General features: G+C 38.8%; 1 protein-coding gene across 2 annotated transcripts in view; it reads right to left on the reverse strand.

Moving 5' to 3' along the window:
• LOC126161688 (uncharacterized) overlaps positions 1-26,666 on the reverse strand; it is a 475,857-nt gene that overhangs the window by 12,721 nt on the left and 436,470 nt on the right. Inside the window, exons 10-13 of one of the 2 annotated variants that reach the window (XM_049917704.1) lie at positions 23,547-23,787; positions 7,774-7,957; positions 3,589-3,776; positions 1,434-1,537 (exon numbers count right to left, since the gene is read on the reverse strand). In XM_049917704.1, coding sequence (XP_049773661.1) covers positions 1,434-1,537; positions 3,589-3,776; positions 7,774-7,957; positions 23,547-23,787 — 717 coding nt within the window. Of the gene's footprint in view, positions 1-1,256; positions 1,538-3,588; positions 3,777-7,773; positions 7,958-23,546; positions 23,788-26,666 lie in introns of both variants that reach the window. The other variant, XM_049917703.1, reaches the window with a different exon arrangement.

The following is a 26,666-nucleotide window of genomic DNA, read 5'->3' on the forward strand; positions in this document are numbered from 1 at the left end:
AATGCATGTACCTTGAACACAATGAATTGCTAAATTATTGCTGATATATGTCACTAATTTTATTATTCAATGTATAGTTTTATAATCACTGTAGATAACTGTATTATTAACATTTGAGGAAACTTTTTCTGTGGTTAAATAATCTTAATTTACAATTAACAAAAACCCTTGTTCCTCAAAATTTTACTGTGTGAATAATTAATTGTTTAGAGATTAACTTACAAAAAATGAAATCTCTCATTCTCTACTTTGCAATAAACATCTTACTTTTCTGGAAACTGTGTGCTCCAGAAGTTATCACCAATCAAAATTTCCATATTCCAGAATATCTGGATCTTACAATGTAATACTTTCAAAAATCCACTGTTATACATTTGTAGCACTGATTTTTCTGATTAAAAATGCAGATATTTCCTAAAATAATATGTTAATTTGTAAAATAATTCAATTAGAAAATTTAAATTGTCAGAAATTTCTTGGTACAACTTGAAAATCACAGTGCATATTAAAGCTTCCATTTCATACAAAAGTACATATTAGTTTGCCATTTGTTTTTTCATTGTACAGCTGACAGTAAATCAAGGTAGCTTCAACGATTGTTTTTTTTATTTTTGTTATCTTTTATATTAGTACCTAAAATGTAATAGTCTTGTATTTTAGCATTTTGTCATTTTCTGTACTATGTGCATCTTTATATAAGCTTCATGCACAAACTAGCGGCCAGTTGGGTTCAAGCAGTCAACTAGTGCAAATGCTATGTAAGTTGTTGTGATCTGTCACTCATTACACATCACGTGACTCAGTTAGTCACAGCTGAGTAGCCAAGTTGTATACTTACTATGTCAGTGTCTTCCACTTGTGAAATTAATTGGGATCAATCATAGCTTACAGATCTGTGTTGCAAAATTTATATTGCTAGCAAGCTGATCTTAGTATCTAACAATAAAGATAAATGAAGTGAAAGGTAAACTTCAGAGTTGATTTTAAGAGATTAAGCAACCAACAATCATTGGAAGAAGAATCATGAAGATTAACATCTATGAGACTTAGAAGGCACATTAACAGGTCGGTAACATTACAAACCACATGGAAAGTCCCATGTCTTAAGGATAATTTGTGGACACTGCACATGCACTTGCGCACGCCCACACACACACACACACACACACACACACACACACACACACACACACACACAGCTGTACCATATTTATTAAAATGTATGTGGAATGTGTTAGTGATACTGATTGACTCACAAGCTGAGCAGCAAGCTTATGTTTGTGCCTGGCTAGTTCCAAGCTGAGAGATCGTGCAACAATGGCCAATTTAGCACGACTCCCTTCCAGGGGAATGCCCTGTGCACCTTCAGTCAGTGAAACTCCAGCAAATGAGTCACTCAGTGTGCGCTTAAGTAGGCTGCCAGCAAATCGCACCACTGCTATGTCTCGGGCATCCAGCTCCCGAATCTCATCGATGTTTTCAGGCACACCTGCATCCTCCAGCCAGCGACTGTACTGCTCATATAGCTCTTCAATTTCTGTGGATTATTAATAAATGACATATTACTTATGCAAGAGTACAAAATATTAGTATAGAACATAATAAATAGGAAATTGTTGTGTAACAGATATTCTGTAGTACTACTTGCATTTGTTAGAAAATGTCTCAATGTTCAAAATAAAACAGCATATCACTTAGTGGATTCAGTGGACCAGCTAAGAAGCGACTTCGCAAATCATCACATACACTATGATTTTCGAATGATTTAAAGAAGAATGTACATGAGATTGAATTGTTTTTAGCTTCTCATAATTTTTTAAATATTTTTTTTCCAGGTCATGTAGTAGGTAGTACTACTCCACTGCCTGAATGAATTTGACTGTTTCATAAAATCAATGAAGCATAATCATTCTAATTTTTTGCAGCAGTAACTTTATCAATTGATATTACCTTTTCAAGTTGTCCTATATAATAAGGACATACAGTCCACTAGAAATAACATACTGGATAAAAAAAACTGAGTAACAATATATACAAAATAAATTCAGAATCTTTGATTTCTGAAATTTGTGATAGAAGGTGCACTATAATTTGTTTGTTTTGGTTCATTATTGTTGGAAATGTAGATCTGCACACTTGCTATTTGCCATAAACTCCCTAGTTCACAGCTAACATAAGATTGTACTTCAGAAACTGCTAGTCTCTGTGATCTGGCAATTGCTTAGAAGTTTAGCAATCATAACACATGTTTTGAATGTCTATACTTTTCATTTTTTATTTTATAGAGACTATGCACATCTGTCAACTCATAAGGCAGTTTAACCCTTACAGAACCTTTTTTGTCACAGAGTTGTATGATTTTCACATATATCATTTATTAATGACTACATATAGCAACTGTAACAGTGTTTTGTAGCTGTCAGTTCTGGAAGAAGGTTTTTTACAGTGGGCCAACAATGACACCATAGTACACTACTATGGAACAGGAATAATCAAAATAAAACATTTTATGCTTATCAGCATTTATTAATTGAATTTTCATAATGAGACTTTATTATTACAAATTATGGGCTATTAATATAATTGTGTATGAAACTCAGCAGATATTCTTCATGCTAATTACATTACATTTGGGGCACAATTTGACAGTGTTACTTTTACAAAGCACACATCTTCTTGTGACCTGACCAGTGAAAATAATATAGTGAGCTAATTTTTTTCTTACAGAAACATGTACAGCCATTCTTATCTGCTGTCATGGTCCATGCCGAGTTCTAGAATTGCCATATTCCTGGAGACCTGCTGAATGCGCAGAGCTACCCCACCACCACATGTGTGGTCATCCTAAGTGAGGGCGAACTTGTCAGGTTGCAGCATGATCATTTTTGACCCACTGGGCATATATGAGTTAAGCTTCTATTATTTGAAACAATTAACTTCCCATGAGCTATGTGCAACATTCCTAATGGTAAAGATCTGCATAAAACAAAATATGGATCCCATTTTTATTGTTCACAACTAAAAAAAAGGTGGAAGAAACATACACCATCTGTTCTGCTCTGCATTGACAGACATTTTTTATAAATACTTTACTTTTCTCTCTCCCACTCCAAACAATCTCCTCCCAAAGCTACAGCTAGTGTCCGAATGACACTAGGGTTCTATCTTGGCAGGCACTAATGGCTATGTGACAACAGAGAAATCAACTAAATATTTGAAAACATATAGGAGCAGTTAAGTAGATAAGCATCAGTTTATCACGACATAAATAAATTTTCCAGGTACCCTACATATACAATTATTTAGTATGAAGTAATAATCACACAGATACTCAATTTGGTACATTTACATACCATATAGTCCTGTTGATTGAGTTGGCTGCTGCAAATCATTCAAATTTTAAAATATTAGTCTCAGTTAAAAATTAATGTAATCACTGGGTTATTAGCATAAAGCCTTCAATATTCTGAGGATAAAGTTGCATAGCTCATTACATGAATATGCCTCTTTCTCAAATTTTTCCAGAAATGAAACTAAAGTAAGTATCCTGTATAAATAGGTGTGTGTGAGTTCTAACTCACAACCTACCGGAACTGCAATCAGTACTGAAGCTGTATTTAGAGGAATCTCCTGTGTCTTTCCGAGCAAGAAGACCAGCTCGCTTTGCTCGAAATTTGTCTATCCATTCTTTCTCCTGTTGCAATGACTCTTTCAAAAATTTATCATCCATTGAATCCTCCTGTAGCATGAATCCTCTTGATCCACCTCTTCTTACCCTAAAATTATAATATCACTATAAAATTCATATGAGGAATAGCTTAAGTATTTTCATTTTTAATATTAAAATGATTTGACAGTGACCAATGTTTCCATGTGTACCTGTCGGTTCTGACTAATACTAGTAGGCTCTGAATGTTGTCTCCTTTTGATTCAAGTAGAAATTAGAAGTACACTAAGTGCTTCGATTTTAAAATTTAAATTATTTCACAAATGAAAACAAGTGATGTTAGTATTCACATAGATTGCAGATTGCACAATCTTTTAATTTATACCCTGATGTGTTCTCCACCTTTTACTACTTTAATGAAGGTGTATTCCATTTTTATGACTACATAAGCACATCATCATATCTCCAAAACATTTTTGTTGTGCTGGTTTAGACAAACAACTCTGATCTGACAATTTTTTGCACTCCTGCAGAAAAAATTGTTATTTCAAAAAATTTCGAACCAACTTTCTGATTTGTTCATTCTTGTAATAATCCTTCCTTTTTGTAATTACTGCAGTTACTGAAATTTGCGAACTCTTCTGCATGATGTTAAAATACATTTGATAAAACTGGAACATTTTTGAGTGACAGCTTATATTCAAAATGTCTCACGCTGTTCTTCCTAGAAAATAAAAAAATAAAGTGGTCTGTATGCATGCATCTTACACTAAATTTCTTTAGCATCAAGGTTTGCTGTATTTTCAAATTCTGTGCATTAATAATGTTATCTACGGAGTGAATCAGGACTGTTCCATTCACTCAAGGTATTTCCTGTTGATAACAGTAACACCCTCTTTATTCTTAACCCCAAAGCTTGCATTCAGTACTGCTTAGTTCTGTCTTGGGTTTCTTTTTCTTGCCGTGTTAGCTGTACAATAACATTGATTCACAGCAGTATGAATAGGTTTACTGATGAAGAGTTGACTGATATGCAACTCGGGTATGGGTTCACTGAATTCAGTGGAAGAAGAGCACAATGGCACTACGCTAAACTGTTCCCACAGCAATGGCAACCACATCACAGCCATTCTGGAATCAGTTTCACTTGTTTTGTCATTCTTGTATTTTTCCATATTGTTCCATTGCACATAATCCATAGAAGCACAGTCATGACAGGCGAAAGGTCCCAGTGCCCTTTGCATCTGTTCATTACTCTACATTGTGTATTCTGGTTTTGCATTGTGCTCTTCTTCCACAGAATTCAGTGAACCCATACCCGAGTTGCATATCAGTCAACTCTTCATCAGTAAACCTATTCATACTGTTGTGAATCACTGTTAATGTACAGCTAACACTGCAAGATAAAGAAACCCAACCCTCCTCCATTTGTGTACAAGAATGTGTGGGTCCCACACGTCACCATTCTATGTTACCTTCCATGGATCTTATAGAAGTATTTCTGACCGACAAGCAAATGCCTGCTTACTGCATTTACCATTTAAAATTTGGTGACAATTCACTGTGGTTATTGTGGCAAAGTGAAGAAGAAGAAAATAACAATCAATTTATACCATAAAAGTTCACACTAGCCTAATTTCAGTTGCAAGAAGGCACATTAAAACTCACCTTTGTGTTAAGTACAAGTAAAATTTCCACAAAAACAAGTTTTGTGTTCATGAGAGACTTATGGCACATATCATTATCAATAGAATGAATACCGGCAGAAAAAATTTGAATTTTGTTTGATGTGAACTAAATACAGAATATTAAGCTTTCTTTTTTATCTCTGGATTTGCAACTCATGTTGCTGATGGCTGATTGTGTGAGAAGATGAATAGCAATAGGTCACTTCTCTATGTGTCCTTCTCTTTTTGTTCCATTTGTTTCCTGTCCCATGACTATTTCTTTGCCAAGTCAGTATTCTAAATGGACTGTTTTCTGTGAATATTCTGACTCCCTAATCATGCTTTCTTTATTTGAACCATTTTTGTCTTTACTGTATCTCTTTGCCTTTTTTCTCAATTTCTTCAATCACCATTATACTTCAGAGCCACTTAATAATTTGACCAAATAATGTTATCTTAATTATAATTTTATGCTAATTTATCTGTCATTTATCACTATCACCATATCACAAATTGTATGGGCTGCTCCTTTTTTACCAGTGTCCATTGTTAAGAACATAACTATAACTTTCTCTTCCCACTTTTTACCTTTCTCTTCCCAGTTTTTACCTTCTCCCTACTTTCCTCAACTGATTAACACCTGAGTGAGTCTGAAACTGAGTACCATGCATTAGTCTCTTGTACGTACTGTGCTCTTTAACTTGTGATAATGTGTGAGTATAAACATGGCTTTTACTGGTTTTCAATATTAATGAAATCAGAATTAGCACTTAAGATAGCTTCGGACAGCTAATATGTTCACTCTGATTAACAGCCCATGGTATTGTGAGCAGGTCATTACTTATTAGTAACATTACCTTTGGCCAGTATCAAATATTAAAACAATGCATTAATTTTCAATGTTCTTCCACATTTTCACTTAAGTGCTGGCTTCAGATATGTGTAGGATCTTAACAGCTTTCAGTGTGTGATGATTATATCTGTTTATTCAAGGCATAAAGGAATCAATAGTTGAGTCAGCCAGGCGAAGGTGGGAGCAGTTAGATCACTCAGAGTCCAGATTAAGAACGACCTACTTTGTACCTTGCCTGAGAAGGAAAAGGGGCAGGTACAAAATGAAAGGCATTGTACAGAGTGTGAGGTTGAAGGGGGGAGGGGGAGGGGAAAAATCAACCACTCTACCTGCTTCATTTGAAGGATGATGAAAGAAAGTGACAAATCAAGATATGGGCACAAGATAAAATAAAATCAGAATGAAACAGAGTTTATCAAGCAGAATGAAAGGGGACATAGGGGGTATAAAATAAACAAATAATACTACAGTCCACTCCATACCTACTGCAAGTCCCTATCCTTCAACCTCTTCTGTTGTAAAGCCTATCCTTGGCAATGTCTCACTGCCACCTACTCCAGCTCTGCCAAAAACAAAATGTACAAACTTACATATACGAGAAGACTGCCTTACCGGAAGACAGTGACCATCCTGAAAACATTCAGACTCAGGTTCACAAATGATGCTTTATCAATTTCTTAACAAGTTGCAATCAGAGGATTTGAATACATCACTCATCAAAGTACAATCTATGAAATCAAATGAAATCAAAGGCAGAGCCACATGCTACTGTGTTTGTAATACAATAGTATATTCAATGATAGTCTGGAAAGAAACTTACAGGCAATGTTGTAACAATAATATTGATAAATTTCACATCCAGGGTGAGATTATCCCTGCATGGATCTATGGTACGGTATAAAATACACACTTGTCTTCTCCCACCAAGTGGCAGTTTCCCCAAATTCTAGGAACTTCTACTCTTACTTTTCTGCCATCTTCCAAGACTCAGCATATTATGTAGTCATCCTTCTCCCCCTCCCTTTCACCACTGTTGTTTGTTGGCATTTTATTTATGTTTATTATCTTTACATATTATTTTTATTCCTTCATGGTTTGACACTTTATTCTATTTATTGTACTTTATTCTTATTCTTGCTGCCTTCTTTTCTCCAGTATCAGTCTTCACATTTCTTTCTATTACTCCCTTCTACCATCTTTTAGCAAAGCTCATGCACTGATTCTCTCTCACATACTCTCCTTCATATTTGCCTCCTTTCTTCCTTTGACAAGATAGGTCCCTATGTACCCATCTTCTAAAATATGTGCAACCACCCACTCTGCATCCTCCTTCAACAATTCCCTCTTCTCTGTCCTGAAGAAGAAACCTGTGGTTCTGGATATTAGAAATACTGTCAACTTATTTCTTTGTGTAATTGTCACATAGCATAAATTTCATTTCATATAAGTAAATTGAGAAGCATGCATAAATGAGATTTTGTCCTTGCAGCTTTAGGATTTGTAAAATACTAAGACTCTTATAAAATTATAAATAATTTAGCTGCAAACCTGTAAATTACTTAACACTGCGACTGTCTATTGCAGACCTTATGTCTTTGTCACCAACGCTGGACCCTGTGACACTGATTCCAACTGCATAACTTGAATCTGTGCTGCATGTACTGCTTGCTGCTTCACGGCACAGAGCATCACGCAGCCGTGCAGCAAATGTGTGGCGTCTTTCAGGAGTATCAAGATGTGAGCTGTAGCGGCGTGCACATCCTTCACTTTCTGTCAAACATAGTGATTTTGAACACTTAGTTTAGCATCAGACTGCTGTGAACATTTATAATTTATGTACATAAGTTTTTATATAATTATGTTGAATTAAACTGAATTTAAGTTCTAGATTAACGTAAAGTTAAAGAAAAAGGTCATTCTCCTTTTTGTATAAAAGAATAAAAACTATTTATTGTCTTGATTATTATCGCCATGTATCTTAGAAATACTAGCTGTTCTGTAAACTCAAAGAGCATAAAGAAAGACTTTTCCTCCTCCACATTCATTAAACTTTATCTGACATTTTATCTGACAAAAAAACAAAATAAAGTCTTGTTTCAAAAACAGTTATTACTATGTAAGTGGTATTATATAAACACTCATCTATATACCAGGGATCTGATATGGACAGCATGATGTGATTTGCATTGGTATGGTATCTGCAAAAATAAACAGTAGTTTTAAGTTTTATCTGCTTGAAAGCAAGAATAGGTAATCCTAGTGAACAATACAGATGACATATTTTATGATATAAAAGGTGGTTCTCCTCCCCCCCCCCCCCCCCCCCCTTCCGTCCTCTAAGTGTTCTGATTAGATATTACGCAGCCAGTCAGAATTTCCTCTCTCATGCTAATGTCTTGCTCTCAAAGTAGCAGTTACACCCAATTTCCTCACTTACTTTTTGTATATATTCTGATCCCTGTTTTAGCCTCAAATGTTTGCCCTTTATGGCTCCCTCTAGAAATGATTTTAAAGTTAATATTAGATAGGTTCTTAACAGGGTTGCAAATGTAAATTGTTTATGGCTACTTAAATGTCATCATTCATCTTCCAAAATATTAAAAATACTCCATGCACCCAAATCTTGACACCCCCCCCCCCCCCCCATCCCTACAAATTACTGAAATTATTGTATGGGCCCTCTTGGTTCCACGATGTCTAGACATGTGTCCTGTCACCCTGTTCTGTTTTCTAATTAGCATTCTTCACATATTCCTTTCTGTACTGATTCCATGGAGAACCACCTCATGTATTTAAATCAGTGTTTCAGCAGAGAATTTCTAAATTCATTTGATATCTACTATTATAGCTTGTAGGAGAGGAATGGAATGATGCTCTACAATTAGCAAAATTAGTTTCCTGTATGGGATTTTCTTTATTCTCAATACCCTTCCTTCAACTCTAAGTCTTCCATTTCCATTACCCACTACTAATTTCATGTGTTCATTTCATATTGTATCACACCTCATTTCTACCCGTAAGATATTTAAGTGATTTGTTACATACCACAAACATATCACTGGATTTTTAGTAAGATATTATCAGATTTTCCTGTTTATTATACACACTCCTAGCATTTATCCACATTTAAAAAACTCTCCCATTCAATAAACTAAGTGGAAATGATATCTAGAGTTACACTTGGTACACAAATGAGAAAATTATCTAAGTCATTCTGCATTTCCATATTATTATCCAGTGCCAAGACTTTCTTGCAGACAACAGCATCATCAACAAACATAACTTTAAATATGAGAGTACTGCTGACCATATCTGATAAAGTTTATGCATATGATGTTTTTTGAGTCTGGGTGAACTCCTGTGCTCGGCCAAAAAGACAGAGAAGTTATTGGACAGTATCATCCCAGACAGGCACCCACCTAACTGTTGTATGTTCAGCTGGAAGCCCAGCAAGTGTCTTTTGTCTGAAGAATCAGAAATAAAATTGCAATAGAGGTGACTGACAAATGGATGACTAAACAAAACACAAAATCTTCCCAATACTGCCAAATAAAACATTACCTGAGACTATGTGGAAATGCTTTTAGAAAGCAACTTTCTTGATGAGAGCACATTTCTTTAAGTAAATGAAAAAAGAGTATTAAGGGGACAAGTCACAAACTGGCTTAAAAAAATAATTTTTTTTAGTCTTGATTAATGTCCCAATTATCTGGCTATAATATACCATTTCTTTCATTCAGATTTGATGATTAGATCCTGAGATATTATATCTTTCATGATGCCACACCCACATTTCTTGTGTCTTGCTGAGCATTTACTACAGTACAGCAGACATTTGTGTTCCACAGCAGCAAAATTAGATGTTCTGTTGAATGATCCAAACTCTAATCATAGGCATACTGCTGCTGGTGTTGGTGGCAGTTGGCAGAATGTGAACATACATCCCTAAATGGCATTGTGTCAGAAACTCCTTTTTATACTAGAATGGTCCTGGATATTGAAATAATTACTAAGTTCTGTGACATCTGTAGTCACTGCAATTGTGCTAGTGGAGGCATGGAAGTGGCTGGTGTTCTTAACATTTTCAGATGGGCTAAGCAGTCAAGAGGTGTCCTTTGTAAAGACTGTCTTGGGGGTAGTAATAGTATAGCTTGCCAGAAAGTGGTAGGAGAGAAATAATATGGGCCTACAGTCAGAATTAGGTAATTAGAGTGCATAGAGCATGTAAAGAAAAGACTGGGATCATGAATTCTACAGATGTGTAAGGAAAAGAAAGTTAAGTTGAAGTAGACAGGACCCATAAGCAACGAGAAAAGCTGCCTGGACTGTTTTATTTCATAAAATTTCAATGGATGAGAAACCATATAACCTTTGCCCACACGGACCCATCAATGGTGTAAATTCAACTCAGCTGTAGATTCCAATCATAAGCATAAACTTTTCGAGGAACTTTTCTAGTTGCTCAGAAAGAGCTCTTGAAAAAGTGTCTCCATGGTAAACTCAGAATGCAAATGAAAGTTTGAATTCTGTTATTGTGACAAGGCTACCAAAACCAGGAAAGGAAACACTAAAGTTTGGTGTTCATGATGAACTGAATTGAATTGAATTGAATTTTATTTGATCCTGTAAGATTACATTGTGTAGAGTAAATGTACGTGTAATATAGGACATGTCGAAGTATTAAAGTGATGTGCTTCAATGTTGGTGCACCAAAGAAGACTGTTGTGTTAAGACTCTTGGGAACAGATGATGGTATCAATCCTGAGGGAGGACTGAAAAGCACAAACATGGACTGTGTCCGCTATGCTGAAATTTCTACAGGAAATGCTACCAAGGAAACCAAGATAGTCAGGAGATCAAAGAAAAGAAGACAGATGTGATGAAGCTGACCCAAAGTCTAGTCTTGCAATGTTTCTGTATGGTAATGTGCATTACAGTTTTTCTCAAAACTACATTTTTTTATATTGTGGTACACTTTCATAGAAAACTAACACTGATAAAGACATAAAACTTTCATTATCTCTTGTTAATAAAATAATGATTAACCAGATAAAAAGGGACCTGTGTTGACACCAAGAACAAATTTACAAACTGCATGCTGTTCAAAAGAGTTTTAATCTTTCCTTTTGGGACATAATAAGGATTACTTAAAATATATATAAAATACAGTAATCAATTTTATATGATTTTAGCATGGTGTTTCATCTGTATTCTGCAAGAGTTTTGGGTTTTTATCTCTACTAGTTTCGTTAGAAAATGTTTGCTCATTTTAACATTGATTCCTTATTGGAGTTCCTTCACAACTGTGTCCTCTTAAGAAACAGCAACAAAAATTGGTAGCAAATAATTAAGCTGGTAAGACAAAGAATTTGACCTGGCCTTTTCAATGTATGGACAGATATATATAGCAAATTTTCATGGATGGGAAATTTCCAAGAATGTTAGGGGAGAGGTACTCCTAGAGTGGGCCAAGTCTTTCTAGACCTGATGTGAGATGCTTCGACCACTGATCGGAGGTCACTCAATTCTCTGATCTTGAATACAGTTGCTATTAGGTAGAATCACAGCTGGTAGATGGTGGCTTTTTTCCCTTTCAGCCTCCAACATGGTGGCCATAGACATAATGCTCCTTGCAGGAAAATGTTCCTATTAGGAGGATACAGAGCAAACTGTATAAACTGTAAAGTATGAAATGTATAACAACATCCAATGAAAAGTCACCTGACAACATTCTGTTTGCCTTGAAGTAATAAGCAAAACTTGGTAAAGTGACACTGAGACAGTTGTATGGAAGATACATTTTTTGCCACTTGTTTTACTAATTATTTATTTTGGCACCATTAAGTTTCAGGTTATTAGCCCATTATCTAGCATAACTGACAAAGATGTTGTGTACACACACACACACACACACACACACACACACACACACACACACACTCTGTGCCCCTACATAGTGCCAGCTGGATGAACAATGGCACAAATGCAGTTCAGCATATGGGTTATTGTGTGCTGGAGGCTATGTCGTGAATGGAGAGAGAGAAGGGAAGAGGGTCTCTGGGCGAGAGGGGGGGGGGGGATAGACAGTGGCTCAGAAGGAGGTAGCCGGTTTGCTAGGTGATGTGGAGACATGAATTTGAGGGGGCGGGGGTGGGGGGGGGGGGAGGGGGCAGCAGATAAGACAAAGGAATGGGAAACTGTTCAGTGCAAAATGCAGGAACAGTAGGCTAATGGAGAATGAAATGAGGAGGGTTATGGGCATGAAGGATTTGTTGTAAGGATAGCTCCCACTCAAGTAGTTTAAAAAAGCTGCTGATGGAGGAAAGGATCCAGATGGCCTGTTGGCCACTATAATCTAGCATGCTGTGCCATTGTCTGCTCAACTTTGTTCTCACAGTGTGACGCAGGCTAATCATTCTGGTGGACAGTGTGTTGGTTGTCATACTGACATAAAAAGCTGCGCAGTGATTACAGCAGCATTGGCATATGAAACAGATGCTTTAACAGGTGGCCCTGACTCTGATGAGGAACAATAAGCATGTGGCAGGAGTGGAATAGGAAGTTCTGGGTAAGTGGTCTGGGCAGGTCTTGCACCTGGATCTTCTACAGGGATATGATTCCTGTGACAAGGGGATTGGAGTTGGAGGAACATAAGGATGGACTAGAATGTTGTGTGGGTTGGGTCAGGAATGGAACATTACTTTAGGAGGACTCGGAAAAATCTTGGATAGAATGTTCCTCGTTTCATGACGTGATGCTGGATAATCAAAGCCCCAGTGAAGGATAGGGTACAGATGTTTTCAATGCTATGAATTAGGTGACAAGGGGGCCAATCCTTTGCAGATGATTCTTGGGTAGTGGAAGGATTGGGGGCATTTGAGTTTATGGCTGGAAATCCGTTTGCAGACTAGTTTTGGTAGTAGTGCCTGTCTGTGAAAGCCCTCTCAAGACATTCAACATACTGGCCATGGGAGTTTTCATCACTGCAGATACAATGTCCTTGGGTGTCCAGGCTGTAAGGGAGGTTTTTTTTGTTGTGTAAGGGATGGCAGCTGTCAAAATGCAGGTACTATTGGTGGTTAACATTCAGGAAGGTGGCAAGTTGGTTTTATGAGGATCTGGTGAAATAATTATGTGAAACAGTTATGTGTTAGGAAAATTTAATAAGGTGCATGAGAAATGAGGTAGTGGGTTTGGAGTCTGGAGGACACTGGGAGAGGTAGTGTTCAATAGGGGCAAGGTCACATGATGTTGGTGTATCACTGCACAGCTTTTGATGTCAGTATGACATCCAACCAGCTGGCCACCAGAATGAACGGCCACTGCTACACTGTGGCCAAGAACAAAGTTGACCACCTGGTGGCACAACATGCAACTTAGTACAACATCCTTGATTTCAGTGGCTGCTTTACAACCTGGGTCACATGGATCCTCCCATCCACCACCAGTTTTCTGAACTATGCAGATGGGAGTTATCCTTACAACACATCCTTCATTCGACTAAACCTCCTGGCTTCAGTCTTCATTACCTCACTGTTTCCACACCCTTCACCCAACGGTTTCCCCACCCTGATCAAATTCATGTCTCTACATCGTCTTCATTTTTGGTGCTCTGCGTTATATACCTGGCCTGTGGACTTTCCACCCCCTTCCTGCTGCCTTCCTAGCCAGCAAACCAGCTGCCTCCCTCTGCACCATTAGCTACCCACACCCAATCCCTTTTTTGTTTCCCATCTCTCTCTTCCTCTACCCACACCCACACCCACCCCACCCAGTCCACGTCTAGGTCAAGAAAGGAAAGCTGCCATATTTTCTCTTTTTTGTGTGTGTGTGCCAGCGAACAACTAAATGCATCTGCTTTTCAGTGAGTGGTCTACTTTACTCCTAAAATATTACATTCCACCAGAACTTTCCTACAGGCAAGAATTTATGATCATCACAAAAATCAGAATACTTTATGTACAAGATCATAGATAACTCAATTTATAGTATACCAAAATCTATGTCACAAAAGTGCCTAATTAGTGAAAAAACTGTTTTATCTTCTTATCATGATTCAGTAAATACCAATAGTGAAATAAACAGAAATTACTTTACATAATTTAGCACTCATCATCTCTTTTTCTGTTTTTGCGATGGAAAAATGTTAGTAATTGAGCTAGCTACTGTCAAAATTAAACAATTGTAAGGCACTCTTATTTTAATTGGTTCACCAAACCCAATTGTTTATTATTAATTACAAACACTGCACTCAAGTGCTGTTAATTTTTATAAATAAATGTAATTGATATAAATTAGTTTTTCAAGTCCAACAACAAAACCATCCCTACAAAAACAGCACCTAGTGGGGTAAAGGGGCACATATATCGCACAGATGCTCTGTAGGACTGTATCTAATTCATAAAGTGATGATTCCCTTCAGAAGTACACATTACCTTAAGTTTAGAAAACATTGATAGTGTGAAACTCAGCTTGCTGTTTTCTGATGCAGTATACTGCAAACTATGGATGAAGGGCAACAGGCATATTCCGTATTTCTAGATTTCTGAAAAGCATTTGATGTGGTACCCCATTGCAGACTGTTAAATGTGTGTGCTCATGGAATAGGTTCCCAGCTACGTGAGTGGCTTGAAGACTTTTTAAATGATAGAACCCAGCATGTTGTCCTTGATGGTGAGTGTTCATCAGAGACAAGGGTATCATCAGGAGTACTGCAGGGATGTGTGGTAGGACTGCTATTGTTTGCTGTATACATAAATGATCTGGCAGATAGGGTGGGCACCAAACTGTGGTTATTTGCTGATGGTGCTGTGAAATATGGGAATGTGTTGAAGTTGAGTGATTAAAGGATGATGCAAGATGACTTAGACAACATTTATAGTTGGTGTGGCTCTAAATGTAGAAAAATGTGAGTTAACAATATTAAGAAAAGGAAAGTTGCTACTAACTATATAGCGGAGATACTGAGTCACAGATAGGAACAAAAAAGATTGCTACAAATAAAGCTTTCTCGGCCTGTAAGGCCTTCGTCAAAAATAGATGACAGACACAGACACACATACAACACAACACAGACACACACACAACACAACACAACACAACACAACACACACACAATTGCAGTCGAAGGCAACTGTAGCCACACTTCCTCGATTTTCCATCGTTTGGAAATGTGAGTTAATGTGGATGAATAGGGAAAACAAACCCATAATATCTGTAGTGTCCACACCAGATCAGATTAAAGGAAGACATCAAACCAATTCAGAGGTGGGGTGCTAGATTTGTTACCACTAGATTCAAACAATGCGGAAGTGTTATAGAAATGGGAATCCCTGGAGGGAAGCCAATGTTATTCTAAAGGGGCACTGACTGCCAAACAGTTCTACTGCCACCAACAGACATTGTGTGTAAGGACCATGAAGATACGATTCTGTAAATTAGGACTCATATGGAGGCATATAGATCTTCATATTTGCCTTGCTCTATCTGTGAGAAGAACAGGAAAGGAAATGACTAGTAGTGGTACAAGGTACCCTCTACCCTGCACCGTATGGTGGCTTGTGGAGTATATATGTAGATATAGATGGAGATGTGATACATATGCCACCTGACTGACTAGTCCATAGCATGCTGTAGTTATCTCCACTATGACAAATTAACCCACAAAAAGATGTCAGTGAAACTGAACATTATCATCTGCGAGGAGTACGCCTGAATCAACAGTACTTGGAATACTTAATTTTTGTAAGTAACATATGGGCACTAACAACTTTCTTCAGGTACTAAGTGAAGATGTGAAGCTCCATACATCCACCCAACATGATACCACTCTACACAAGACCCACACCAACAACAAACAGAAGTTCTTGTGATTGTGCTGACAGACATTTTCTCTCCAGATGAAAATTTGGGGAACTTATTCAGGAAATTGAAGCAGTATTCCTGTGTGAAGATCTCATTCATTGATTAACTCACAGTACAAATTTGATGTTGCTACATCTGCAGTGTGTGGGTACAGGTCTACAATCCATGAATATGTAGGAGATACTGACAGTCATCTGGCATACAAGCCAAATGCTATGAGTTTTCACTTCACAGTTTATAAAGAAGCTCTGTTATGGGGTAGCTACTTTGCCAGCTTTGTACTGACTCATATTCTTTGGATCAAGTTCCTATTAAAAGGAGATACCACAGTCTTGATTCGTAGGTAAGTTGTAATGGTAATTTTGGCGTTTGTTCGCCTTTTCTCTTTCAGTTTCCGTCTTTTTCCCATTATTATTTTTGGTTGCTATTGCAGCTCTTACCACATGATTTTTTAATCTTCTCTTTATTAACACACTAATCACATGATTTTTTAAATCTTCTTCTTATTAACACACTCCAACAGCTATTATGGTAGATTTAGAGAAATCTTTGTAAAGTCAGTAAATACTGATTTTTTTTATAGACTTCCTTTTGTCCATTTTTTCTGCAAAAATGCTAACACTCAAAGGGAAAAGTTCTCCATTCCAAAACTCATGTTGCACCTGGAATTATCTTTCACTCTGCAGAGGATTGTGTGCTGAAATGAACTTTCCCGATACATAAGAACTGTGACCCAGACCAAAACTGGAACTCACATCTTTGCCCTTTGCAGGCAGTTCTCTACAAATAAAATCAGCAGCAGGTCTCTTGCATATTTTGCACTATCACCCCTTAGAGAAATGTATACGTGACTGATTTCTGGCATGTTAGTTCACTGAATTATACCATAGAGCTTGTGTAGACATTGGAAAGTAAGAGAAATATCTTGGAGGACTGAAACTGTATCAAATCATGAGTAATGCATTGATAGCTTGTCTGAAATAGCATTTGCCATAAAAGCAAAGACCCATTTTTAAGTCCAGCTCTGGTAAACAGTTTCACTTTCTTACACAAATATTCATTTTCCACTCCATGAAGCAATTTTCTTGCATATTTGAACAACAGCAGACTTATTGTACTCCCAGTGCAGCAAAAGTTCTTCAGAGAACTTACAGAATTTATTAAAAAAAACTCTTGTATGATTAATATGTTATTGGTGAAGTGTGAATATATTTCTAATGGATTTATACTAATTAACATCATTGCCCCTTAGTAGAAAGGATTCAATCATCTCTGCATCAGATGCAGCTTTTCAAGCTTTCCTGGTGGATCTGTTGAAAATACATTTCTTAAGTTTTATACCAAATAAAATTGTGCAAGTCTGTCAGTATTTCATCAAAACAATTATTCAGTCTCTTCAGTTGGTGGTAGTTGCTGTTGTTAGTGCTGCAGGACAGTACTGGTGATAACTGTGTGGTGGAATCTAAATTTATTGGTGCAGGAGCAGAAATTATGTGTGCACATAGAGGCTTGGAAGAAAGTGGCACCCACAGTGCCTTCTAACAGGAGCAAAAGAGAGGTCTTCCATACATGTGCAGTAAGCAGTGACTGATTGTGCTGCCAGACACTCCTGTGGTTAAAGGTTGAGTTAACTCTCTGCAATGTACTGTTTTCTTGTTGTTGTTATGGTCTTCAGTCCAGAGACTGGTTTGATGCAGCTCTCCATGCTACTCTATCCTGTGCAAGCTTTTTCATCTCCCAGTACCTACTGCAACCAACATCCTTCTGAATCTGCTTAGTGTATTCATCTCTTGGTCTCCCCCTATGATTTTTACCCTCCACGCTGCCCTCCAATACTAAATTGGTGATCCCTTGATGCCTCAGAACATGTCCTACCAACCGATCCCTTCTTCTGGTCAAGTTGTGCCACAAACTTCTCTTCTCTCCAATCCTATTCAATAATTCCTCATTAGTTATGTGATCTACCCATCTAATCTTCAGCATTCTTCTGTAGCACCACATTTCGAAAGCTTCTATTCTCTTCTTGTCCAAACTATGTACCGTCCATGTTTCACTTCCATACATGGCTACACTCCATACAAATACACTCCTGGAAATTGAAATAAGAACACCGTGAATTCATTGTCCCAGGAAGGGGAAACTTTATTGACACATTCCTGGGGTCAGATACATCACATGATCACACTGACAGAACCACAGGCACATAGGCACAGGCAACAGAGCATGCACAATGTCGCCAGTAGTACAGTGTATATCCACCTTTCGCAGCAATGCAGGCTGCTATTCGCCCATGGAGACGATCGTAGAGATGCTGGATGTAGTCCTGTGGAACGGCTTGCCATGCCATTTCCACCTGGCGCCTCAGTTGGACCAGCGTTCGTGCTGGACGTGCAGACTGCGTGAGACGACGCTTCATCCAGTCCCAAACATGCTCAATGGGGGGCAGATCCGGAGATATGGTGGCCAGGGTAGTTGACTTACACCTTCTAGAGCACGTTGGGTGGCACGGGATACATGCGGACGTGCATTGTCCTGTTGGAACAGCAAGTTCCCTTGCCGGTCTAGGAATGGTAGAACGATGGGTTCGATGACGGTTTGGATGTACCGTGCACTATTCAGTGTCCCCTCGACGATCACCAGTGGTGTACGGCCAGTGTAGGAGATCGCTCCCCACACCATGATGCCGGGTGTTGGCCCTGCGTGCCTCGGTCGTATGCAGTCCTGATTGTGGCGCTCACCTGCACGGCGCCAAACACGCATACGACCATCATTGGCACCAAGGCAGAAGCGACTCTCATCGCTGAAGACGACACGTCTCCATTCGTCCCTCCATTCACGCCTGTCGCGACACCACTGGAGGCGGGCTGCACGATGTTGGGGCGTGAGCGGAAGACGGCCTAACGGTGTGCTGGACCGTAGCCCAGCTTCATGGAGACGGTTGCGAATGGTCCTCGCCGATACCCCAGGAGCAACAGTGTCCCTAATTTGCTGGGAAGTGGCGGTGCGGTCCCCTATGGCACTGCGTAGGATCCTACGGTCTTGGCGATCATCCGTGCGCCGCTGCGGTCCGGTCCCAGGTCGACGGGCATGTGCACCTTCCGCTGACCACTGGCGACAACATCGATGTACTGTGGAGACCTCACGCCCCACGTGTTGAGCAATTCGGCGGTACATCCACCCGGCCTCCCGCATGCCCACTATACGCCCTCGCTCAAAGTCCGTCAACTGCACATACGGTTCACGTCCACGCTGTCGCGGCATGCTACCAGTGTTAAAGACTGCGATGAAGCTCCGTATGCCACGGAAAACTGGCTGACACTGACGGCGGCGGTGCACAAATGCTGCGCAGCTAGCGCCATTCGACGGCCAACACCGCGGTTCCTGGTGTGTCCGCTGTGCCGTGCGTGTGATCATTGCTTGTACAGCCCTCTCGCAGTGTCCGGAGCAAGTATGGTGGGTCTAACACACCGGTGTCAATGTGTTCTTTTTTCCATTTCCAGGAGTGTACTTTCATAAATGACTTCCTGACACTTAAATCTATACTCGATGTTAACAAATTTCTCTTCTTCAGAAACGCTTTCCTTGCCATTGCCAGTCTACATTTTATATCCTCTCTACTTCGACCATCATCAGTTATTTTGCTCCCCAAATAGCAAAACTCCTTTACTACTTTAAGTGTCTCATTTCCTAATCTAATACTCTCAACATCACCCGACTTAATTCGACTACATTCCATTATCCTCGTTTTGCTTTTGTTGATGTTCATCTTATATCCTCCCTTCAAGACACCATCCATTCCATTCAACTGCTCTTCCAAGTCCTTTGCTGTCTCTGACAGAATTACAATGTCATCGGCGAACCTCAACGTTTTTATTTCTTCTCCATGAATTTTAATACCTACTCCGAATTTTTCTTTTGTTTCCTTTACTGCTTGCTCAATATACAGATTGAATAACATCGGGGAGAGGCTACAACCCTGTCTTACTCCCTTCTTAACCACTGCTTCCCTTTCATGTCCCTCGACTCTTATAACTGCCATCTGGTTTCTGTACAAATTGTAAATAGCCTTTCGCTCCCTGTATTTTACCCCTGCCACCTTTAGAATTTGAAAGAGAGTATTCCAGTCAACATTGTCAAAAGCTTTCTCTAAGTCTACAAATGCTAGAAACGTAGGTTTGCCTTTCCTTAATCTTTCTTCTAAGATAAGTCGTAAGGTCAGTATTGCCTCACGTGTTCCAACATTTCTACGGAATCCAAACTGATCTTCCCCGAGGTCGGCTTCTACCAGTTTTTCCATTCGTCTGTAAAGAATTCGTGTTAGTATTTTGCAGCTGTGGCTTATTAAACTGATTGTTCGGTAATTTTCACATCTGTCAACACCTGCTTTCTTTGGGATTGGAATTATTATATTCTTCTTGAAGTCTGAGGGTATTTCGCCTGTTTCATACATCTTGCTCACCAGATGGTAGAGTTTTGTCAGGACTGGCTCTCCCAAGGCCGTCAGTAGTTCCAATGGAATGTTGTCTACTCTGGGGGCCTTGTTTCGACTCAGGTCTTTCAGTGCTCTGTCAAACTCTTCACGCAGTATCGTATCTCCCATTTCGTCTTCATCTACATCCTCTTCCATTTCCATAATATTGTCCTCAAGTTCATCGCCCTTGTATAGACCCTCTATATACTCCTTCCACCTTTCTGCTTTCCCTTCTTTGCTTAGAACTGGGTTTCCATCTGAGCTCTTGATGTTCATACAAGTGGTTCTCTTATCTCCAAAGGTCTCTTTAATTTTCCTGTAGGCAGTATCTATCTTACCCCTAGTGAGATAAGCCTCTACATCCTTACATTTGTCCTCTAGCCATCCCTGCTTAGCCATTTTGCACTTCCTGTCGATCTCATTTTTGAGACGTTTGTATTCCTTTTTGCCTGCTTCACTTACTGCATTTTTATATTTTCTCCTTTCATCAATTAAATTCAATATTTCTTCTGTTACCCAAGGATTTCTACTAGCCCTCGTCTTTTTACCTACTTGATCCTCTGCTGCCTTCACTACTTCATCCCTCAAAGCTACCCATTCTTCTTCTACTGTATTTCTTTCCCCCATTCCTGCCAATTTCTCCCTTATGCTCTCCCTGAAACTCTGTACAACCTCTGGTTCTTTCAGTTTATCCAGGTCCCATCTCCTTAAATTCCCACCTTTTTGCAGTTTCTTCAGTTTTAATCTACAGGTCATAACCAATAGATTGTGGTCAGAGTCCACATCTGCCCCTGGAAATGTCTTACAATTTAAAACCTGGTTCCTAAATCTCTGTCTTACCATTATATAATCTATCTGATACCTTTTAGTATCTCCAGGGTTCTTCCATGTATACAACCTTCTATCATGATTATTAAACCAAGTGTTAGCTATGATTAAGTTGTGCTCTGTGCAAAATTCTACCAGGCGGCTCCCTCTTTCATTTCTTAGCCCCAATCCATATTCACCTACTACGTTTCCTTCTCTCCCTTTTCCTACACTCGAATTCCAGTCACCCATGACTATTAAATTTTCATCTCCCTTCACTATCTGAATAATTTCTTTTATTTCATCATACATTTCTTCAATTTCTTCGTCATCTGCAGAGCTAGTTGGCATATAAACTTGTACTACTGTAGTAGGTGTGGGCTTCGTATCTATCTTGGCCACAATAATGCGTTCACTATGCTGTTTGTAGTAGCTTACCCGCACTCCTATTTTCCTATTCATTATTAAACCTACTCCTGCATTACTCCTATTTGACTTTGTGTTTATAACCCTGTAGTCACCTGACCAGAAGTCTTGTTCCTCCTGCCAGCGAACTTCACTAATTCCCACTATATCTAACTTTAACCTATCCATTTCCCTTTTTAAATTTTCTAACCTACCTGCCCGATTAAGGGATCTGACATTCCACGCTCCGATCCGTAGAACGCCAGTTTTCTTTCTCCTGATAACGACTTCCTCTTGAGTAGTCCCCGCCCGGAGATCCAAATGGGGGACTATTTTACCTCCAGAATATTTTACCCATGAGGATGCCATCATCATTTAATCATACAGTAAAGCTGCATGCCCTCAGGAAAAATTACGGCCGTAGTTTCCCCTTGCTTTCAGCCGTTCGCAGTACCAGCACAGCAAGGCCGTTTTGGTTATTGTTACAAGGCCAGATCAGTCAATCATCCAGACTGTTGCCCTTGCAACTACTGAAAAGGCTGCTGCCCCTCTTCAGGAACCACACGTTTGTCTGGCCTCTCAACAGATACCCCTCCGTTGTGGTTGTACCTACGGTACGGCTATCTGTATCGCTGAGGCACGCAAGCCTCCCCACCAACGGCAAGGTCCATGGTTCATGGGGGGGAGGGACTGTATTAGGTCATAAATTGGATGTGCTTGTTGTTCCTGTTTTAATTTAATGGCACCCATTGCTGGAATCAAGGCAGTGCTTGGCTGAAAACATGCATCCATACTCATAAGATTGTCTGCTGTATGGATATGTAGGGCTTCCTAAAAAACACAATCCAATTATATTTGCAGACCAAAAACTATCATCAATGCGCACAATACGATAGTGTCTTATGCTACCTGGTTACATAGAGCACATGTGGTTTCAGATCCTGACAGCCTACCAAGTGAGCTGCAATATCTAAGGATGGTGTTCCAATAGAATGGTCATTCTGGTGTTCCAATAGAATGGTTATTCTAATAAACAGATATGTAATACATTCTGATCAAAGTTAGTACAGTGTAAGGATGTAAATGAAGATGCAGAAGCATAGAATGCAATGGCCTCTTTCCATATATTCATGACATGTCTTCAAGAATAGAAAGAGTCCTCAGGAGATATAACATTAAGTTCACTTTTGTCCACCAGCAAAATTGAGGAATTTGTTGTGTTTGGTTAAAGACAGACATGGCCTTAGCAAGTGTGATACACATATGATCCCATGCCAGTGTGGGAAATATTATATTGGGCAGACATGTAGCACCATACAAGAATGTTGTGTCAACAGGGTATTTTATTTCAGCTAAGCACTGCCTGAAATTCAGTGCTGGCTCATATTAAGTTAAAACAGAAGCAACAAGAATCTCCAGTTTGTGACTGGATTTAATGTGTTGCAGAGAGTTAATTCAGTTTTTAACCACAGGAGTGTCTGGCAGTTCAGTCATTGCTCACTGCACACACATGGAAGGCCTCTCTTCAGCTCCCAGTACAGGACACTATGAGCCTAACTTTCATTCAATGACGAACTCTTCTCTGTGTATGAGTAATTCCTGCTTGTGACCCAATAAAATTTGATGCTACCATGTGATTCTCACCAGTTTCATCTGGAAGCAGTAACATCAGCAACTACCACCATCTGAAGATGTCAAACAGTCATTTTGAGGAAATACTACAGGTCATATGAAAAATAAGTTTCTACATTAGTCTTGAAACACAACAAAAAGACTTTGTAGACTGTTAAAGAAAAGATTTTTGAGACATACCTGTATCATCTGTGTCAAGAGATGTGCATGCACTATGAAATTCTTCTGACTCTGTCTCAGACTGACAGCTGGAATAGTGACTACCAAATGTTAGTGGAACATTCCGTGTGATTGGCAAACATTCTCCTGAGGATCCCAGCACTATAAAACGCCCACGACGTGATCCTGGGCTTGGCGGTCGCAACAAATCTTTTGATGCTGCAGAAGGAGCTGTTGGCGGTGGCTGAGGCACAGCAGTCTCCTGAAATTGTATATAATATATTATCTGTACAACTTGCATGATAAGCATAATATCACATCTACATCATAAAAAATAGCAGCAGTTTCAGTAGGTAGTAATAATAAAACCATTTCATCTAACTAATTCACATGAGTAGCATCTTAGATATTAGTTATTAATGAAAATTGCTTTGAATGCCTTGCATGCATGAAACAGCAGGTCTATTATTGTCCTTTGAGAAAGGATCACTGAGAAAACAATAAGAAATTTTCATTCAGGAAGTGCAGTGACCTGCTGATTATTGGGTACTTGAATTAATTCTCACTGTTTGTTGGACAGAAAACACATATTTATTTTAATGCAATGACATACGATAATTTACTGAAAGTAGTCCTTCAGCAGCTACAACCCTTTCCCATTTTTTGGGTAACAAACTGATTTTTTGATTTAAAAAAATCTGGTAAATTTGAGGTGATCAACTCATGGAGCCAATTAAAAGACATGAAGTGTTGTCCAGAAAAGCTAAGCTGCATGGACCAAAATGGTAGTTAGCAAGACTGACATCTGGTGAACATGGTGGAGGGAAGGGATAAGACATCCCATCAAAGTCCCTTCAAGCTTGCTTAATTTGGTCTGCAACATCTGGTTTGGTATAGTCATGAAGCAGAACAAATTTGTCATGTGGCTGACCATACTGCAGACATTTTTCTCAAAGTGTGCAATTCAAATTGAGTAACTGTGCTTTGTAGCATTAAGTATTCCTTGTTTGATCCAGTTACAGCAGCTCATGGTACTCAACACCAACCAGGATACATTTTGTCATGCATCTCAAAACCATTGTCCTGGAATCATCAAAGCCAATCTCTGCACATTGTTTCCAACAGAGCTTGTTCTCCATATGCTTCCACAGCAAACAATGACTTTGTGCATCAGATTTCTTGAGATGAAAACAGAAAAGTAATATTTTCTGTGATGTTGTTTTGGAGAGGTACAAAGGTCAACATGTTTGAGGCATTAAATAGGTATGTTCTTTTCACTCCACTCAGAAGTCACACACAGATCTGAAAGCACAATGCTTCTATTCTTCAATACGTTTGTGCCACTATGCCATGCTATGCTAGTACAACTACTGTCTCTCTTCATGAACAGTGAGCATTAATTCAAACTCCTAGTACAATAAAGTCATAAAATTTATAAATAAAACATTTTAGCTACTTGCAAGAAGAACGAACAAACTCTAACAGATATTGGCTTTTGACCTATCATTGTGAATTCAACCATTTGGTATTGTCTATATTCTGTGATATTTTGATAACATGGTATGGTACCATTTTCAGGCAGTTCTGATGACTGACTGTCTCTCTCTGAGTAGCTGTTTATTCATACATAATTCCTGTTGACAATCATGTCCCTGCGAAACCCAGTTATGGTTCCTTTTGTGAGGTGGCAGAAAAGAGGACTGCTGGGTCATGAATCCCAGTTAGATACAACATTGCTATCCTTGCATTCAAAGTTTGCCTTGAGTGGGGAGGCAATTTTCACCTTAATGTCTCTAGTTTGTGTTTTTTTCTTTTGTAGTAAGCTTACAGCGAGATTCAGAACTCCATTTAACTGGTGTCTTTATCCTGAAGTATGTTTTGTATTCAAACTGACATAGATTCTTTTCCAATGCAGTTTCAGAATGTGTTGCCTTGTTGAAATATCCTGGTGAGATAAGGCATTGTGGCTGTTTTAGGTACATGTGGCACTTGACACTGACAGTTTAATACTAGCTTGTCCATATGGTGTTTCACTGGTGACCATTTCTACACTTGCATAGATTGTGGTATACTCTGGATTTCCAGAGTTCCAGTTTGTTCTTTACAAATCTGGCAAGCTGTTGTCTTGGAATACAAAGTTGACATTGTGCTAGGGCAGGTAACAGTACATATGAGAAGAGTTACTAGTGAGAATAATTTAAAAAAAAAGTTATTGGAGATGGAGTACAAGCTCAGTTTGATAACAATGTAAATTAGGAAGCACAGACAGGAATTTGAAACTTGCTTTTCAATTGTACAATATATGAATTGCTTAACTTAGTACCACATTGGTACTGATCCTATGAAATGCTTGTCACTGAATATATTTGAAGTGAATTGGTCAAGAACTTCTTGAGATTTTTGGTAATAATGTTAAATGACAACTTGTCTTTATATAGTAGTATAAATGCAGAGACATATCTGAATGTTCTATTCTGACAACCAGAAAATATTGGCTTTTTACTTTATGTCTATCACTGATACATATTTCGAACATTGGAAAATCCAGGCTGGAATGTAACATGTTTATGAAGAGGATGGTCGCTGCTCACCATATAGCGGAGATGCTGAGTCGCACATAGGCACAACAAAAAGACTGTCACAAAATAAGCTTTGGGCCAACAAGGCCTTTGTCAAAAATAGATCTCTCTCTCTCTCTCTCTCTCTCTCACACACACACACACACACACACACACACACACACACACACAAACACACTCATGAAAATGAGTTGTGTGTGTGTTTTTCATCTATTTTTGACAAAGGCTTTGTTGGCCAATAGCTTATATTGTGACAGACTCTTTGTTGTGCCTATCTGCGACTCAGCATCTCTGCTATATGGTGAGTAGCAACTATTCTTTTTATAATACTGATAAGTATTTCATAAGGTCAGTACATATGACAACCAAAGTGGTGCTAAGTTAAGCAATTCATATACTGTACACTTGAAAAGCAGGTTTCAAATCCCTGTCTACACCACAAGCTATCTGTACATTGCTGGAATTCTCCAAGTACATATCAATAGATACACACACACACACACACACACACACACACACACACACACAATATGGCAAAGTTGTTAACAAAAATCTTGAAAAA

The sequence above is a fragment of the Schistocerca cancellata genome, chromosome 2 (genome assembly GCF_023864275.1).
Source record: "Schistocerca cancellata isolate TAMUIC-IGC-003103 chromosome 2, iqSchCanc2.1, whole genome shotgun sequence".
Taxonomy (NCBI): domain Eukaryota; kingdom Metazoa; phylum Arthropoda; class Insecta; order Orthoptera; family Acrididae; genus Schistocerca; species Schistocerca cancellata.